We start from the raw sequence: 20143 nt of genomic DNA, 5'->3' as shown, positions 1-20143 counted from the left end.
GCCCTTCGATCGTTGATTGTTCAGGGCGTTTTATTGTATGGGAAAAACTCTAACAACTGAGATTCTACGAACAATAGCAGCAGGAAAATGAGAAATTATACTCGTTTGAGTTGTGATGTGTGCGTGTGATGAAAGAGAAAGACCGCCGTCGCCAGCGACACAATAGTACTCGAAAAGTTTAATAAAAAATATAGAGATTATACTGGACCAACAAATTTTTAATGCAATTCGTCTATCTATTATAGTGGGTGTTCATATATAATTACGTGTGAAAGCATGAAATTGGAAAATGGTATTTCATTACAGTTCTTACTAGATCGGCTTTAAAAATCACATTTAAGATCTGTTTTCTAAATGTCTGGTTAGGAACCATCTGTCAGTCAATTAAGTTCTGATTAACTTAACCGATACTCCTTCTTTCTGTAAAGAACCTGAACCAAATCTGACGTTGAGAAAACGAAACTAAGAGGCAAGAAATAGGCTACACTTCCGTGTTCCCACAACGTTCGGGTATGCGTAACCGGAACGTACTCGGAATTTTTCCGGCCAAGGACTGTCAACTTGGCAGCATTTCTCCAGTTCTCGTCAGAGATTATTTCTGACGACTATAATTTCTCACTGAATTACTTTAAATATTATTCGTTTTCGTACCAAATCTATCTGAAAATTAAACCCCAGTTCGAGTTGACCGATAACAATTTGACCAGAAGGATCAACGTTTATTCAACTTTATATCAGGAAAAAAGCATCAAGAAAACCTTGAGAACCAAAAGTCACATACAAAGCCGAAAGAAATACATATTTTTCATTTTAAGTACTTATTAAACAACCCTGTAATGGAAATTTACTACAACAATAATGCTTATGCGGTTTCTTGTGGTGCTACACGCTCATTATCGCCAAATAGGCATTTGAAATTCATGAGAAACAACTTCGTACCTTGCTGAATTGTTGAGGTTAGAATGTGGTAAAATCTGTATTTAAATGATAAGAATCGAGATCGTTTTTCCTTTGTGTGTATGTTCGTAGGAATGCACATATTTAAGGATTGTCTTTGTGTCATTGATTTGGTTTATCCATAATAGGGAACAGGTCAAATAACAATAAGCGCCGATATAAAACGAGTTTACTGCTGAACTGTAATTTCGTTATGATAAAAAAATGAGCATATCATGACCACCAACGTTGGGTAATGACTGAAAACGTGTGGGTGTGTGGCAAGTGTAGAAAGGCAGAAAAAATAGTTTTCAAAATTATATTTTTTCAGACAATAATAGTTCGACAATATACAATTTTTTAATATGATTTCGGAAAGGAATATTCCTTTAAAATCACGGCTTTGGACAGCTTTTCTTCAAAAATAAAAACTTTACACATGTCTTTGAGATATTTTTAAGGGTACCTAATTTTCTCCGAAACAAGAAGTCGCTTTGATTAAGATGGCACTTAAATTAATTGCAATTTCCGTAAGAAATTACTAAGCTAACTACATACTAAAATAAGCTTGCAATGTACATATGTATATCATTATTATGCGAGTGCAATCCTTCATAGTAGATTTGTATAATACTGAACTTTCTCTAAGCGAAATATTATCTATCACGAAAGACAAAAAAAGATAATACATGTTAGATCAGTAAAAATGAGACCAAAAGTGCCATCTATTGACACACTCACTCATTATTATTATTATCTTTATAAATTTATATGAATACAAACTTTTTTTTAACAATGCTGATGTCATGAAGCAATGAAAAACTTGGAAATGGGGAGATTATTCGTGCTTAAATCCGGAAATAGTTTGTATGTTACCTCAACCTATTTCCTTCTTGTGGTACCTAGTCATCCAATTAACAAAAACCCAAAAATGTAAACAAACGGAAATGAATGAGTAGTGAAAAAACTAAACGACTGTATAAATCTAAAAATAATTACGGAAATGCATTTTTTTTTTAATTCCACGAGCTTCCGACGGGTGTAAACATCGTTTCTATTAAGAAATGTGAGCAAAGGCCCGGTAGGAAATTTTAAACTTTAAATTTTTGGATATAAAATTTTATACTATTATCACTTTAACGTTTTAATTGTAAATTGAAGACATAAAATATAGTACATATTTTGCTTTCAGCAAGTAGTTCATAATTTTATTTTTTATAATAATATTTTAATTAGAAAAGGAGGCATATTTAAAACTGTTTTTAATTCAATTATTATTACATTAACTTCACAGCTATAAAATTTGCAATATACTTGTTTTATATAATTAGAAAATATCTATTAAAATAGACAAACTTTTTACGAAAAAAGCTATATTAATGTCATTTTTATAAATATCACAAATGATACAATTGAAAAAGTAAATTTTGCTCAGGCGAACTAAAATTAAAAGAAAAAAATTATATAACAGCAATTGTTCTCATTCTCAAAATCCAATTGTAAAGTTTTGTTATATTTTGTTCTAAAATACGAATTTATTTTTAAATTTAAGAAGATTTGAGAATATCGTAAATTTACGGTATGCACAAAAATTTTATTTTCAAAAATTGCAACCCTGCAAGCTTGCAGACGCCATTACTCGCTCACGTCTGTATGTTTATCAATGAAAATACGTTTGTTTATTCTCTGCCAACTCACATATCGTTTACGTTCGTATGTATAAACATACATACATATGTATTTCAATGCACACACAAATGTTTCTACATATCTTTATGAAAATTCCACTGAAGTCAGCCATTTGTACGAACAACTATGCACACACATTTCTGGTTGAACTAATTACATGTACAGAGTCCAAATACATATTTATATATATAAAGATAGTTACACTATATTCCTCAATAAATTTTACTTAGTGCACTTATTTTCACAAATCCCAATTGCGCTGTATTTTTAATATATAAATGTGCCAATCAATTTAACAAATTAATGTTGTTGGAGCTCACCTTGATAATTTTTCTCTTTTTTCGAAAAACTCAAGTCTTTGTGATACAAATATGTATATTTATTTTACGAAGTTACACAAACGGGTTCAAACAAACATCGAAAACATATGATTTTAAAGTTTTTGGTTTTATTCGCCTTTTTTATTTATTAACAATTTGGAAAAAACCAGTGAATATAATTTTGCTACTATTCTGCGCTTTAAAATTAAGTTTTACTTTGTCACACAACGAGTGATCACCGAATGCCCGATGACAAAATACGAACTCCCTCCACTCTCTCTCTCTCGCATACGTTCACTTGATGGTTGGCGTTGCCACAAATGCCAAAACATAACACTATCAAATACTTGAAACTCAAAAATTATGCCACAAGTAGCTCAATTCACAACGAACGGATTTTCTTAGAGTTATCAGACTTAGTAAATAGCAAAAGAATAATATAGACAATTAGTTTAGTTAGCTAAAACCTTAACACAAATACTGATTATGTATGCCAATATTTTTGTCAAGCGGAAGTGGCATTATCATAGAGACTGCGCATTAAGGTACTCAAATATCGTTAAATACTGAACAGAGTTGCCACTTATGATAGTTTTCTTCCAAATATTTGCGCTAAAAACTGCTAAAATGGGGATAAATGAGAATATTAAACTATATTTTTTTTGGAATGTGTTTTAAATAGTGCATAGAAAAAGAAAACTCTACTAAATGAATAACTGCATGAAGTATAGTAATTCATACTCACTGAGAGTGATAATAATTGTGTAATCATATAGTACTGATAGATTTTCAAAAATACATAAATCACGGTATATGAGATATGGATTCAAATGCTAATGGAAAGTTAAACAAAGATAGACGATGTTAAAATCCAATAACTACAATGCTGATATAACACCACCTTAAAAGAAAGATTGAGTTCTTCTACGCGAAAACTCTTTTGTATGAAACGACAAGAGTAGTAAATTAAAATAAAAAAATGATATTAATACGCAATCACAAGAACAATGTCCCATAAAATTTGGTACGATAAAGAGCGGCACATGTCAAATTTATATCTGCAATAAGCAGTGATATACAACATATGTACATATGTATGTATGTCCAGTCACAAACTCTAGCACGTGCTACGGTCACCTGCACCTGATTCTAGTTACCTACCGGTGTGATTAGGGCTCGAGATGCATATGCATGTACATACATACATACACATATTTCAATTAATTGCTTGCAAGCAAATACAGCAACAACAAAAGCAAGTGAATCAGCAGATGAAGCAAAAGCAGCTGCGGCAGATGTTTCAGTTTTCGTTTGATTCAATTGAATTTCGAAATCGTATGGTTTTGTTTGACATACATATGTACATACATAGTTCTACTTGAATTTTACCAGTCCATATGAATTTGAAATTGGTAATTATACCCTGAACATGGTATGTGTATTAAGTTTGCCACGAAATTTGGTATACCCAGAAGGAATCGTCGAAGACCCTCTAAAAGTATTCCTACATACATACTAAATGATAACCTGATGATTGATCGATTGCCCGTCTGTATATACACGATCTAGTCCTTCAGTTTTTGAAATATCTGAAATTTTGTGCAACTCGAGAAAATTTCAAGGGCCACACTGCAAATAAGAGAAACTCAAGCTGTGACCCAGGCAATAACTTTCAAGCGAAGCTGCTAAACTACAAGCGAAATATAATTTTGTATTTCTCAGTTTGTTTCTCATTTAATTGTTCTTTGGTTACTATTATATCTCGTAAATATATAGCCGGTATGGTTTTGTTTTCGAAATTCCAACACGTCTCAGTGCAATCGCTTTAATGATATGTACATACTATATAAATAAGTTATTACGCCTCTGTGTTGATATTACTATTGAGTCACATCCTGAGTCGATTTCTTTAGAAATAAAGAAATTAATAAACTTATGCTGTCATCAATTTCTATTCAGACGAATGGGTTTTATGTTGACGAACGATTTTTTAGGAAAATTATAAAAAAGAGATTACTAATCGTCTTTGAAATTTGAGGTTATCTTCTATGAACTTAAACCACAAGTGTAACAAAAGTTCTGTGAAATCTGATCTACATGGAGATTTCCTAAAACTATAAGAAAAGTGTGAGCGGATGAAACAAAAAAGTTGATAATTCAATAATCTAGAGAAGATATTTTGCACAAAAAAGAAGGGATCGCATTAATTATAAATGGATTAAAAATTATTGGAGATATTTTTCAGACATCTTCCATTTTGTATTTCTGCGATAATTCTATAAATTCATCATACAAGGGACCTGTTTCTATGTACATACATATATGCTTGCCAAATCTCTTCTCCAACTCATTTGAAACAAATGTTGAAGTTTGAAAGAAAAAGAATTCGAAGAAAAAGTTCATTAAACTGTAAGTACTTGCACATTAAAATTAACGTATTTATGTACATAAGTATGTAGGTATGTATGTATGTAGGTTTGTATGATTGTATGATTACTTTTGCAATATGTTATCCAGTGAAGATCTAATGCAAGTTGCAAGAATGTGTACGCCTTGCAAAATGCCGCATGTGGAACGAAGTGAAATGTCTGGCGTCTAGACGGAAGATCTGGGCAGTCAGCCAAAGTATATTTATAGTAATGCAATCATTGAGGAAATCGTAAACTTCAAATGACTTCAAAAGTACTATTTTAAAATGCAAAAGACATTAGTGAACGCAAGCTTCTGCATGCATAGTGTCTTCTTCGAGTCGTCCATGAACATTTAAGCCGAGAGACACATTTATTGAAATATACTGAAATAAAATAAATCGACACTTCATAAGTTGCAAGTCTGCATACTTGGGTGTTATCGTTAAAAATCGAAATCGATTTTTGTAATTTTTATAAATTGGTTTTTGTCTTATTAGCAATGTATTTTAAAGTTATTAAATGTATTATAGACTACACTACTCATTAAGGAAGAAATTGTCTACTCTGAAAAAAAAATTTGCGACTGATGTACTAAGAGGTCTGTGGGGTATTAGGAGGTGTCCTGGTTACGAATTTGAGTTTAAATGCTTGCAGTTGGAATCCCCAAATTCCAAATCCCTTGACTATAACACAAAAAAGTCTCTAACATCGCCGTTGTAAAATGACTCTAAACTAGTGTTATTGTAGATAATTTTCTACCATAAAGCACTAAAGTACGGGAATTTATTTTATTATTTATGCTTTCTATAATATACAATATATCTGTTGGCTACTGATTAAGACACATAAATTTATATTTCCGGGTTTACCGATAAAATTGAAGTATTTGTATGATTAAAATTATTTAAAGCAAGAAAATACCGTTAACAGAAGCTATAATAACAGTACACTTCACAGATTAGAAAACTTCCATATACAAACTTGACTTTGATCGTTTGTATGGCAGTTAAATATATGCTAAAGTGGTATGATTTGAACAATTTATTGGGATATTGTAGCATTGCTTTGACGAATAATTCATGCCAAATTTCGTGAAGATATTAAAGTCGATCGTCAACAAACTGATTGGAACTTATCAGTGTGGCTTTAGGCCTGGAAAATCAACAACTGACCAGATATTCACCATGCGTCAAATTTTGGAAAAGACCCGTGAAAAGAGGATCGAAAAGGAAAACTAATACGGCTGTGTAAACTGACGTTGAGTAATACCAAAAGGTCCGTCAGGATCGGGAAGGACTTCTCCGAGCCGTTCGATACCAAACATATTTTCAGACAAGGCGACTCCCTTTTCGTGTTACCTCTCTACTCCTGGAGAAAATAATTCGAGCTGCATATCTAAATAGAAAAGGTACAATCTTCTATAAGAGTGTACAGCTGCTGGCGTACGCCGACAATATTGACACCATTGGCGTCAAATTCTGCTTTCTCCAGAATGCGAAATTAACGAGTCTGGTGAACGTGAGCAAGACGAAATATCTCCTGTCTCCAAACAAACAGTCCTCGCACTCACGACTTGGCTCCCACGTATCTTGGGACCAGAATTAACACCTACAACAACTTCAGCCTGGAAATCCAATTGAGAAGTAAAGTCCTCTCTCAAGAAAGAAAGACCAAATTCTACAAGTCACTCATCATCCCCGTCTTGCTATATGGTGCGGAGGCATGGACGATGACAACAGCTGTTGAGTCGGCGTTACGAGTTTTAGAGAGAAAGGTTCTGCGAAAGATTTATGTCCCTTTGCGCGTTGACCACGGCGAATATCGCATTCGGTGGAACGATGAGCTGTACGAGATATACGATGACATTAACATAGTTCAGCGAATTAACAGACAGCGACTACACTGGTAAGGTCATGTCGTTCAAATGAATCGTATAGATCTGAGAGTGTTCGACGGAGTACCCGACGGGGCAAGCAGAGGAAAAGGGGAACTTCACCATCCGTCGGAAAGACGAGGTGGAGAAGGACCTGGGTACACTTAGAGGTACATTTAGAATTTTCAATTGGCGCCAAACAGCGAAGAGGAAAAACGACTAGTACGACTTATGGTATAAAAATATAATCGAACAAGTAACAAAGGGCATGATTCGGGCGTAAACGAACATTTTATACTCTCAAAATTTGCAAGGATCAAAGGCGGGAATTTATATTTTATAATAAAACTACATATGATTTCTATAAAAAAAGTGTTCGAAATAATTCAGTAAAACCATAAATATGAAAACAATATATCGATTTTTCTTAAGTAAAAAAAAAATTATTTTTTGTTCCAAGTGAATTTACTTACGAAACCACTGTTTGTTTACATACGTCACATACTTGTACTATATGCTACATATTATATTTCTCCTTTGTTTATATTTGTATGCTGATAAGAGCTAATTAGCTACGATGAATAAAATGATGGGGAATACAATAGATTTGCACACGCACCACTTGGAGTAAAGGTCAGTATTTACTACGCTTTGTTATGAAATTAACTAAATGCATTTTTCTTGAAACAAATCTTCCAAGTTCTTGTGAAATATGTACACATGTGTACATATATGTATGTACATATGTACATTAGAGTGGGTCGATTTTTTTCTATTATACCGCGCATGCCAAAAATATTTTAAGGATAATTTTGAAAAACTTTGCCTAAGAGACTATGTGTCTAAAAACAGTTCCCAGCGAAGTTTAAAAATCTGAAAAGTCGGTTATATGGCAGATATGTGATATAGTTGTCCAATCTGACCGATTCCGACATTTTATTGATATTCTATTGTCAAAATGCACCTATGTATTAAATTTCATTCGGATATCTCAAAAACTGATGGACCACAATACTTTGCCTCAAGAAGCGCTGGCTCGAAATCGGTTTTAGATCCATAGCCTCTTGGCCAAAGTTGTTCAGAATGATTCGTAGAACATTTCCCGCGATTTTTCCATTCCATTTTTTGGCACCCTGTAAATCGAAGCGCTCTAATGTGCGTGCGTGTATTGTTTTATAGCAAAACGGCGACAAAAAATCAAAATATTTAATTTTTACTATTAAAAAACAATCGAAAAAGTTAAAAGTTACTAAAAAAATCTAAAAAAATTTTTCACTGTTTGAGAATCTAAACTTTTCTTTGTTTTCAGATGACCAGAATGCGAAAAACACGCCCCTTTTCTCTCTAATACATCACTGACTGACTGTAAAAGCTGGCAGTGTCCGTGAAATTTATTTTCAAAGATTTTGTATATTTCATAACGATATACTTACATACATACAGACATATATGTATGTAGTACATTCATATTGAAACTATCGATAAGTAATTTGACTGGCACATGGATTTGTCTCATACTTTAGAACTTCAAAATTGTTACAGCTACTTTGAAACAAGTTATATCTTTTTAATTGCCACTAGACGGCCTTGCAAGGCCTTTCGAACTAAGTGAATGACCAGTGCAGTGTGGTTAAGTTGCTTGCATGGATTTGCCAAAGCTCTGTGACTTTTCGAAATGCAATTCGCATGAGCTCATGCTTGCCATATGCAATATATTGCTCATATATGTATGTATATGTGTGTATGTATGCGTGCATTCTTGCGTTATTAAACAATTATAGTATAACTGATCATGACATGAGCGCGTGACCAACTAAGTCTCTTACGTTATTTGAGTACTCTCCTAAGCTTACTTGCTTTAAATGTGACGGCTCTCTCGTTCTCTCGGCGGTCATTATTTGTTATTAATTATTACTGACTATAGAATAAGTCATGCTAATCTGTGAAGGCTTACGAGCGTTCTTGCTGGAGGACATTGGTCGATTAAATGATAACAAATATTTGTAATGCATTTATGGTTTTATGATTTGTACTAATTAATTAAAAACAATAAATATTCATAAGTGGTAAATGGACATACATATATACATATTTAAACAGTTGTGTGCTAAAATATGGCACAGTTATGATTTAATATACAAATACTTAGGCATTTAAAGGCAAAAGAATAAAAATATGTATTATACTGATAATTTAGTTATTTTTGCTTTCTAAACGAACGTCATTTCATATAAAATAAAAAGCTGCACCAAGTTATTGTAAGTTTTCCACGAAGTTTGTAACATTCAGAAAGCGTCGATACCCTTTAAAGTGTATTTATATGTGTACTTTGGGACAAAAAAGCACCCGGAAGTTGTGGTTAAATGCTGTTTCAAAAAAATGTATTTTGCTAAGTTGGTAGGACTGTCCTTAATTACTATTCCAAATATCAGCGCGTTACGTCAACCATTTTCACAATGGGCAAAAATATCGAAGAAAGAATTTGTCTCTTGCGAATGTTGGAAAAGGCTTATGGTGACTCAGTTTTATCAAAAACATAAGTCTGCGAGTGGTACAAAGCCTTCAAAGACGGTCGCGAGATCGTTGAATATATATAACTCCTTTTGGACGACCTTCGACCCCTTCTACTGATGAAACTATTAAAAAAGTGAAGAATATGGTGCTTGAAAATTGTCAGGCAAGTGTTAGAGAGATGGCAAGAGAGCTCGACATCTCCCGTGAGTCCGTTCGAATGATTTTGGTAGATATTTTGGGTAAGAAACGCATTCTTTCTCGAGGCGTCCCGATAAAGTTGAATTTTTTTATAAAAGAGTACCGTAAAAAGATCTCTTTGGACATGATTGATCGTGCGAATTCCGATCCCACATTCATGGAGAGAATTGTAGAAGAACAATTCACGATTGTGACTGAATTTGAAGCCAAGAAGCCAATGAAGACCTTCGATCAACACTAGATTTGGCTGCGTATAATATTTTAATGTTCTTCAAACTAAAATTGCCGCTCCGTGAATCCCATTTTCAGTCGGTTGAAGAGATAAAACAATATTCGCTGAAGGAGCTCAAGGCCATCCCAAAAAGTGCTTATGGAAAGTGTTTCGAGGACTGAAAAAATCGTTGGCATAAGTGTATTACATCCGGTGGAGATTACTTTGAAGGCGACAAAATATGTAAATATTGATGAATAATTAAATATTTTGCGTTTTATTTACAATTTCCAGGTACTTTATTATCACAATGTATATACGAGAAATAGTACTTCAAGTTTTGAGAAATCAAGCTGGAAATTTCCACACGTCCTTTTCTCCTCATGAAGCTGCTGATTTGTCGGAACCACCGATAAACTATAAAGTATATATAAAAATAAAACTTTATGTGTAAACTATATCTATATAATATGGACCAAAAAAAATTTGCGCTCGCGCCAAAAAAATCAAACACATTCATATATGTACATATACATATATAGTATTTTAAAGGGAAAATATATTTTATTATATGCATATATAAGTATGTACGTGCCTGCGCAATGGCGTTTTGTACGCATTGTTTCCACTGAATTCTTTCAAATTCTTCATATCCTTAGAGTGCGCTCATTGAAGTGTGCCCGCCAGCAGCTGCTTGTCAGCACAGCTGATGTTCGATCCCGCAGGACTCTTTCAATTCGTTGGAAACATGAAGCATGCTACACTATACAAGGTAATAAAAGAAATGTGGCAGCTGCTGGCTGATGCCAATATGTTTTATTCTCACTTTTAAATTATTTGGTTTTTGTTTTTCAGTCTTCTTTTGATATAATGGAGGCAAGCTGCCGGTGTCGTAAGCTGCACAAGGATATGGATGAGTATATATGTATGTACATAGTATATATACACGCATGCATACTCAGCTGAGAACAGCTGGAAATACAATTGATGGAGTTCGCTTTAAATTAAAACAGGAAAAAAATGTGTTAAGCAACAATTTTGAATTTAATTCGAGTAAACTAAATTGCCACTATGAATTCTTACTCTTCTTAATACATACATATGTATGTACATATGTGTACACTTCCTTATAATTTACTCAAAAAAATTGATCGGCACGGGGCAAGACTTAAATGATTTTTTGGCACGATTCCGATTACTTTGGCGGCGGGGTAAAAAAAACGAATTTCCATATAAATGGCGTATGTGCGGATAGGGTAGCTTCTCCAGAGGAGGAATATCCGAAAATAATGTAAAAATAACTAATATTTTTTGAAATATTCACGTTTAAAAATTCAAAAATTTGCACTAAGAAAACATGTTATTTCTCTATGTTTCTCTAAATTTTTTCACATTTTTCTCTTGTTATATTTAAATATACACTTTAAAGATTGAAATAAGTTCACATTTCACTTTTATTTTGTAATATTTTACCTATATTTATTAATTTAAAAATCACTTAGAACACTCATCGTTGCAAAGGCTAGATTGTTTACAATTATGAGGAAAACGAGCGTTGCCACATCTCAAACACCAAATTTGTAGGATTCTTAACGATTTTTCTTTGTTTATATACATATGTATACATATATACTATACATATGCATGTATATGTATAATATGCGATTTATGTTTAATAAAAATAAATAAGTAAAAATCTATAATAATATTGTAAAATTTATATCATATCGGGGTGACTGAAATACTTTCGCGTAGTACTCCTTTCTGCGTTGGCGGCCTTCGGCCGCGCTTTAAAAAAATAACCCTGGTCGAGCGAATACCCGGGGTGACTGAAGTACTTTCGCGTAATACTCCTTTCTGCGTTGGCGGCCTTCGGCCGCGCTTTAAAAAAATAACCCTGGTCGAGCGAATACCCGAGGTGACTGAAGTACTTTCGCGTAGTACTCCTTTCTGCGTTGGCGGCCTTCGGCCGCGCTTTAAAAAAATAACCCTGGTCGAGCGAATACCCGGGTGACTGAAGTACTTTCGCGTAGTACTCCTTTCTGCGTTGGCGGTATATTAAAAATAACCCTGGTCGAGCGTATACCCGGGCTGACTGAAATACTTTCGCGTAGTACACCTTCTGCGTTGGGGCCCTTCGGCCGCGCTTTAAAAAAATAACCCTGGTCGAGCGAATACCCGGGGTGACTGAAGTACTGTAGGACTCCTTTCTGCGTTGGCGGCCTTCGGCGGCGCTTTAAAAAAATAACTCTGGTCGAGCGAATAGCCGGGGTGACTGAAGTACTTTCGCCTAGTACTCCTTTCTGCGCTTTAAAAAAATAACCCTGGTCGAGCGAATACCCGGGGTGACTGAAGTACTTTCGCATAGTACTCCTTTCTGCGTTAAAATAAAAAAAATATATTGAGCTTCGTTATAAAGTGGTTATATTTTTTGGTTATCTTGCACTAATATTCAAACAAAGTTTGAGTTTTCCTTACAAAATGGTCAAATATTATTATATAATATTATTATATAATATTAGTATATAATATTACATATTTGTTTATTAAATTAAATCATATTGATATGAATGGATAGGCAATTTTTGCCGGTGAAAAAGGCATTTCAGCGAATTTCCTTATTATCACATGGCAGCGCTATATATCGTCGTAATTTTAGCACACACATGATGTTCACTACGAGTGTAAAATGTAATTTTTAAAATAAAGATTTATTATGTAAAAATGTAAAAAACCTGTTAAAAGTGTAAAATGTGGATTTATTTAAAAGTTTATAGTTTAATTTATTTAAGTGTGTTTAATGCGGTAAAATAGCTTGTTGAAATGCTCGAATTTTGGGAATTTTTGAACTTTAAGGTCGAATATCTCGTAAACTAAGCGTTTGCGGTACCTATAACCCTATATATTTTTTAATCAGGAGGACTTCCTCTTTCCAACGGTACCTTCAAATCGCGGCGCCAAAGAAATCGGAATTGTGCCGATTTTTTTGCTAGTGCAGGGGTTTACGAATATCAGGAGTTTACATGTATGTATGTATGTCATACTGACTCCTAGTATTCCTTCAAATCAGCAAACAAATCTGAATTAAATATATTTATATTGGACAGGAAAAGTTGATTGCCCATTTGAAATATTTAGTATACATATGTATATATATGTATGTGTATGCATGTGTGCATATAAGAAAGCGAAAAAAATGTTCCCTGGGTATCATTAAGGTACCTCACATACAATCACCAATCATATGGAGTAAGGTCAGCCGGATGATGTTCGAAAATCCTGATATTAGTTACATATATGGCGCTTAAGTTTTCGTCGAATTTAATCTACATTGTTATGAGTGCCGACATTTTCGGTCAAAAGTCAACTATAGATACTAAGCTCCACATATTCGTTACCTGGGAGCTTGAACATTTTCATAATGTCGGTACGCGTTTTTATAATATTGGGTAGTCTAAAAAGTCTTTTCGTATTTTGTCAATAGATGTCGTTGCACTCATATATATCTTCAGTGCTTCCAATCACATTGTATCATACCATTGGAAGGGCGAGATTTTAAGCTTCATTTAACCAAAAAAATTAAATTCCGGGAAGTTGATTACACTGATGCAATAATGTCTCTGTCAGAAAAATGACAAAAAGTGGTCGACCAAACTGGTATAATACATATTTGTTTATTTACTTATTATTATAAATACAGGAAAAATAAATTAAAATTTGATTAGAAATACGAAAAGACTTTTTCGATTACCCAATGGAAGTGGACCGATTACGCCCATTTACGAACTCGTATTTTTTTTTTACTAAGGAACGCGCATACCAAATTTTTATCAAGATATCTTAATTTGTACACAAGTTATATACAGACATTATTTATATACATATGTATGTATGAGTCTATATCTATCTCGATTAGTTTTAGTTTTTATTATATTCCATAGCAACATGTTGAAAGAGTATAAAAACTGGTTGCACATACTTAAGTTAGCGACATCTAGCGGAAAATATCACTTGCTGAAGTTTTAGCTTAGACACAAACCGCTAATGAAGTAGCGAGCGATCAAGAAAACATTGCCACATTTTGCTATAACAATATTTAAGTTGAAGTAACGGTATCAGTTGAGGTTATGAACCAAACATTCAAATAACTGATTTAAAAAAAAAATAAAAATACAAATAAAGCAGTTGATTAAGATTAATCTATATTTAGAGTTAATTTGAGAGAATAAATATTATAAGCAACAAAAAATAAATGAACAAAAAAAAAACTAAAGTTTGGCAATTTCTAATGAGCGTGCCCGAGTATTTGATAGAAATTCATTGGAAGCACTTTGATCTCCCAGCCTGCCGGTTAGAGACCAGACCATTAATCTATCTTGATAATTTATAAATGTCACGAAATAACAAATATACATATGTACATACATACATATGTGCAGACGAGTGTATTTACATACATATGTATGTATGAATGTAGCAATTTCAGTAAACTTAGCTCAATTATTTAGTAATTGTCTAAGCGCATTACAACAACAAATGCCATTGTTTGTAGAATTTAGTTTTAGTGCAATTTAAGTAGAAAAACGCTTAAACCACGTGCATATTAAGTGCTTATACATGCACATATATACAGGTGTACTCTGCAAAAAAAAGTCCTACCCACACTTATGTATATATGTAAATATGGCAATTCAGGCACATTGCATTACAAAAATGGTGAGATCACTTTTTTCACCCACACTTTAAATTAGACAATTACCTAAGTTTATGAAAAAATATGCATGCAAGTGCACTGAATACACTGAAAGAAATTACTTCGATAATACACTGAAAATGTTAATTCTTATAAAAATTCTAAAATATTTTAAATTTTTTGCCAATTTATCAATTTAGTGGCATTATGATCAATTTATGAATTTATCTAAATAAATATTCTGATATACCAAAAACCAATGAGAGGCTTACGTAGTGTGAAAGTAAAAAAAAAGTATATATTTTTGGCAGATTGTGATAGACTATACCTTTAAAAATATCATACTAAAATTTTCATTGAATATATCAAATATTCTTGAGAAACAGTCTCCTAAAGGGTAGCCGCTTTTCATCTTCAAATCTTTTCAAATCTGCTTGATTGATTACTCGGAGACAAATGGTCCGATTACTATCAAATTACCTCATCGTAGGACATTGTACGAACAATATTTTCTAGAGAGAATTTGTTTTTTCTGGAAGAAATTTTTTTTCTTCTGATCCACGGAGAAGGACGGAGTCAATGCAGCAGTGAAAACCCTTTTTTAGAGCATGCAACGCAAAAAATACATATTTAATTTTTTTTCTCCAACAATTTTACTGTGCATTCTTTAAATATATACAAATATAACCTTAAAATTGATACGCCGTTATTATTAAAGAAGAAAAAAATTAAAATATATTTTTTTTTTAATTCCCAAAAATCGTTTTTTTAGGGTGTCCCACTTAAACAGAAAGTGGAACAACCAGATTTCTCACAAATTTTCAATTATTGGAAACTTTATGTGAAATTTAGTTTGAGGAATGAAGGATTATGCATAAGAGAGAGAGCGCTAATAAATTAATTAATCTAAACTTGTTTTCCTCCTTTTCTTTACTGTCACAATTCACAGTGATTGTAAGCAGCTCGAATTACCTGCGGTGTACTTATGATTTGTTGCATTTAATATACATTTTGACATTGACATGGTTATTAACTGTCAGATGTGATTTTCCGAGAGAAGCTAATCTTTGTAAAGCTCTAACCAAACAAGCTTTATGGAAAAATAAATAATATCACATGTATAAAAAATAAAATAAATATTTGAGCAAAATAATAATAACAATTCATAGAAATGCGGTTTTACAGTTAAATATAAGTACATTTCGTTACCTAAAATACAAAATAACGTAACATCACTTACAAGCGAAGGAAAAACGTTATAATAGAAACCAATCATATTGAAACAAAATTTGAATTTTGGTTATTAAATGGTTATATGTATGTATATTGGTTATATCTGACAGTGAATCGTTAGCAATAAAAAATAAAAAATTTTGCATTTTAGGTGACGACATAAAGCATTTCGATGAAAGTCATTTCAAATGAAGATCATATTAAATTTCAGCAATTTTGTAATTCGTGAGAAAATATGTATGTATGTATGTACATATAAAATAGTTATTCCAGATATTTCCACTTGTTTTCCATTTTGCGCATTTTCATCATTTGCTCTATATTTAGATGGGTGAATAACAAATGACTGAGAAAATATAGAAATGCATTAGGTAAATATATACATATGTACATATAATGATGCACATATGTATGCACTTTTACATACATACATATGTATGTATGCATGCAATAAAAAGCAATGCGCAAAAATTTCACAACCTAACGCAACTATTTTGAAAACAAAAACGGTAATTATCACTATTTCTAATTCAAAACCAATTAGTAGTTAGAGTACAACAAATCGAGTCAATATTTCAGCGATAATAATAATTATGTTCATGAAAACAGCGCCTCCTACGCAAGTAACAATACAATATTTATTAATTAATTAAGACATAAGCCGCTCTCTTTCCTGTCAGATTGCCTAGATTTGTGATTGTCCACAAGGTCATCAAAGGAAATGCGCAAAAGTATGAAGATGGTAGTTAAATTATAATTTTTTGTGAGTTTATGGTTGACTGGAGCGCAATTAATGTATTTATGATTCATTAATTACAAAATCTAAAACATAATTAAGAAATTTTCAATATTTTCCCGAGCAAAATTATGATCCGTGATATCTTAATTGAATATTATACAAAAAAAACATCAAATTGACCATTCAGATATTGATTCGAAACGTACAAGCACATTTTCATTTGTACAAGTTTTTATAAAAACAAATATTCACATATACGCTAAAAAAATTATACAAAAAGAACCAGAAACCTTGCACAACATTTCGACTTGTAGACATTTTTCTTATTTTCCCACGCCCGCAAATGTATGCTAACCCGCACTAGCAGTGCAACGGACATTGTACTACGTCATGTGAAAGAATCCTGCGAGTCGCTCTCACACTCACACAAACACTTGTACATACATATGTACATGCAACCGTACTTCCTTGTATTTTGGAGCAGTAGCATGGGAAAATGTAGAAAATGTGAATGAACTCACAAACGTGATTATCAGCGAGCGCACTCGTCACTTTAGCCGCAGGATACCCACACACAACACCCTCATGTAAACAAAATGCTGTCGGCAGGATAATGTGCTGGGAATAAAGTGAAGAGTGAGAGCCAACGACGAGTAGTGACGAGTGTTGCGAATGCACTCAATTGTTGCGCAGTGAGTATTTTCCATTAATCTTGGCACATTGTTATTGTTTTTGGTTATATAAATATTACTCGTACTATTACTAGTACTATGCAACTTGGGTGCGTACTCGAAACTTCCGCTTCGGCTACTACAAAAAGCGTCACACAAGCGACTTCCTCTTGGCGAATAGCAGGCGAACTATATCCTTTGAGTGTAAAAAGACTATAGGCATGTGTGTGAATAGACAATAGATAGGGCTTGAACTGCGTTGTGAGGCAGTCATGTTTTATAAATACACACGTATGTATGTACATATGTGTATTGTATATGGTATTCAAAAGAGTTGTGAGGCAAGGAACTTTACTCACCATTTTGAAATCTTATGATGGAGCAGCAAATAAAAGTTTTGCGATATCTTTATACGATATTGCTTGCTGTTGTTGACATTTGTAAAACACCAAGGATGGTTTCGTAGTTTTTTCAGGGCTTCAGGTATAGATTAATTGGGTTATAGAAGAGTTATTTGAACAAGTCTATATAACATTTAATGACACAATTCTTTTTATAACAGTGACAAAATTCAAAGCATTATTTGCTTACAATTTTCACAAACAATACTACTTCACAAAATTATCACAAAACTCATTTAACTGTAAAAACTTATCAGTATGTCGTTTATTTTGGTTTCCTCCCTTGTTATTCGCGTTTATTTGCAGCTGACTTTCCAATAGCACACAAATATTCGATTTCCACTGATAACAAAAACATCACATTAAACGTTTGTTTGTATATGTGCACATAGGTAAGTATGTTTACACGTCCGTTATGTGCCAATTAATTGAAGCAGTAACGGTTAATTGTTCATTGTTTTTTAATAAAATTGAAATGTCACTTAACTTTACTGCCTTCCGCTACCTTTGGTATTTGTGACTTGCTGGCCTCACCATCAAATTGTGTCTGTGCCGCTTTTAGTTGGTTTTGTAGTTTTTATTATTTTCTTATTTGAATGGGTTTGCGCAGCCGACTAGAACGTACTCGTACATGTTTGTAGAGTCATACAAACGCATCGCATATATTAAGTACATATTTGAAGGCAGGAGGGGTGATTCCATCATAGGCAATAGTAATGGTGGTTGTAGAGGTAGTAGCTCACTGCTTATAATGCTCATACTGCGCAGCTACAAATGAGAATTTGCGTGGCTCTAAATGGTAGACATTTTAAATTCGTATTATGTGAGGGTAGTGTGGGCAATAGTTTCACACGTGCCGGTTCGCTAATTTTTGTTTTGGTTTTTGTTTACTTGACGCACACCATCCACCATCGAATGCTCTCATCATGCATAAGATATATTGCAAAATCGTTTCTCCATGCAAAAATTCGCTCTTTTGTATAGATCTGTGTAATATTTAAATTTTCTTTACATAATTGTACGAATTACACAAAAATATATTATTTTAGTGTTGATACATTTCAGATTAGAAAGTTAGACGCCTATTGGTAATAATAATTGGAACAAATTTCATGTGCTCTATTGCACCACATATTTACATAAAACTAATAGCAACAAATTATTTGGAATTTGAGCAAAACTAAATGCATGTTTGGTTTAATTTTAAGTTTTTCACTTCCAACCTATTTTCATAAGCGTTTAAAATGTGAATATTTAATAAGCGAGTAATTTAAAAAGGGTAGAAAATTATCATTCATTATTGCTTTGGATTAGATATGGACAAACGAACATCAGTTGTTATTAGTATTAAAAAATGTGTTATATTAAATACTAAATAAGTATGTGATTAAATATATTTATCAATAAAAACGAGAAGATTGGTTGTAATAATTACATTAATAAATTTAAAATATAAATACAAACAATAAAAAAATGTAAAATTTTGCAACATACCTCAGCTAACTTTTGCAATTTTACACATCTTTTTCCAAAAGCATACATTTTTAATTACTTCTTTTATGATTCGGAGTAAGCAGTCGAATTTTTAAATGTCTTTGAATGAGTTCCACGGCACAATCTATGTAATCTACTCTAAATATATTAATTGCTGGAAGGTACGTATCGCATAACTTCTCAATCTTTTGTTTTCTAACTACTTTATCACAATTCTTCAATTCTAACTCAACTGCGCCACGAGGTGTCATAGACAACCAGTTGTCACGGGAGCTATTGGGATTCCAAAGGACTACTTCACCACAAACTTCACAATATTGCCCAAATTTTAATTCAACGTCGGCGGTGACGAATTTAAATAGTCGCAAATTTACTGTGCCTTCCGGTAGATTGCAAGCCCTTTAAAGAAAAAATATTAAATTAATTTTATATAGCATAATTTCTTCTTGCAATTTATTATGAAAAACCTGGGTAATATTGAGGATTGGTTGATATTTTCCAGCACGGGGTAACCATTTTGGTGTTGAATCAATTTGCCGATCACAGCGCAACGTCCGTGGTGTAATTTTAAAAAGTTTTTTTGTAGTACCAGCTCTTCCACTAAAAGAAATTTGTGATAAAAGCAATATTCTAGTAAATCAATACCTTCCATGTTTTCGTTCAAATCATTTTCTTTCATTTCCATCATTATGAAGATTACTTTAACAAAACAATGTAAATATATTACTCCCAATCAGCAGCTGTATAAAAAAGTGATAAA

The 20143-nt window shown here is 32.8% G+C and overlaps 2 protein-coding genes and 1 long non-coding RNA gene across 5 annotated transcripts in view; 1 reads left to right on the top strand and 2 right to left on the bottom strand.

The window, feature by feature from the left end:
- The window catches only part of LOC126763433 (death-associated inhibitor of apoptosis 1), a 27795-nt gene extending 9750 nt beyond the window's left edge, over nt 1-18045 (bottom strand). Inside the window, exon 1 of one of the 3 annotated variants that reach the window (XM_050480943.1) lies at nt 17848-18045. The gene's annotated coding sequence lies outside the window, so the exon portion shown is untranslated. Of the gene's footprint in view, nt 1-2945; nt 3194-8658; nt 8808-17847 lie in introns of those variants that run through there. The other 2 variants (XM_050480948.1, XM_050480944.1) reach the window with 2 other exon arrangements.
- Nucleotides 4581-11088, top strand: LOC126763437 (uncharacterized). The gene is made up of 3 exons (XR_007667617.1): nt 4581-5354; nt 10812-10924; nt 11008-11088. It is a non-coding gene; the product is annotated as an uncharacterized LOC126763437 (long non-coding RNA).
- LOC126763434 (uncharacterized) lies at nt 17999-20143 on the bottom strand. The gene is made up of 3 exons (XM_050480949.1): nt 19851-20143; nt 19384-19782; nt 17999-18875 (listed from the first exon to the last, which is right to left on the bottom strand). Exons 1-2 carry the CDS (start codon nt 20069-20071, stop codon nt 19434-19436), a joined length of 570 nt encoding a protein of 189 aa, XP_050336906.1. The 5' UTR covers nt 20072-20143; the 3' UTR covers nt 17999-18875; nt 19384-19433.

Source organism: Bactrocera neohumeralis, chromosome 6, assembly GCF_024586455.1.
Source record: "Bactrocera neohumeralis isolate Rockhampton chromosome 6, APGP_CSIRO_Bneo_wtdbg2-racon-allhic-juicebox.fasta_v2, whole genome shotgun sequence".
NCBI lineage: Eukaryota > Metazoa > Arthropoda > Insecta > Diptera > Tephritidae > Bactrocera > Bactrocera neohumeralis.
Note: the sequence above shows the minus strand (reverse complement) of the source record. Positions and strands in the feature narration are given on the sequence as shown.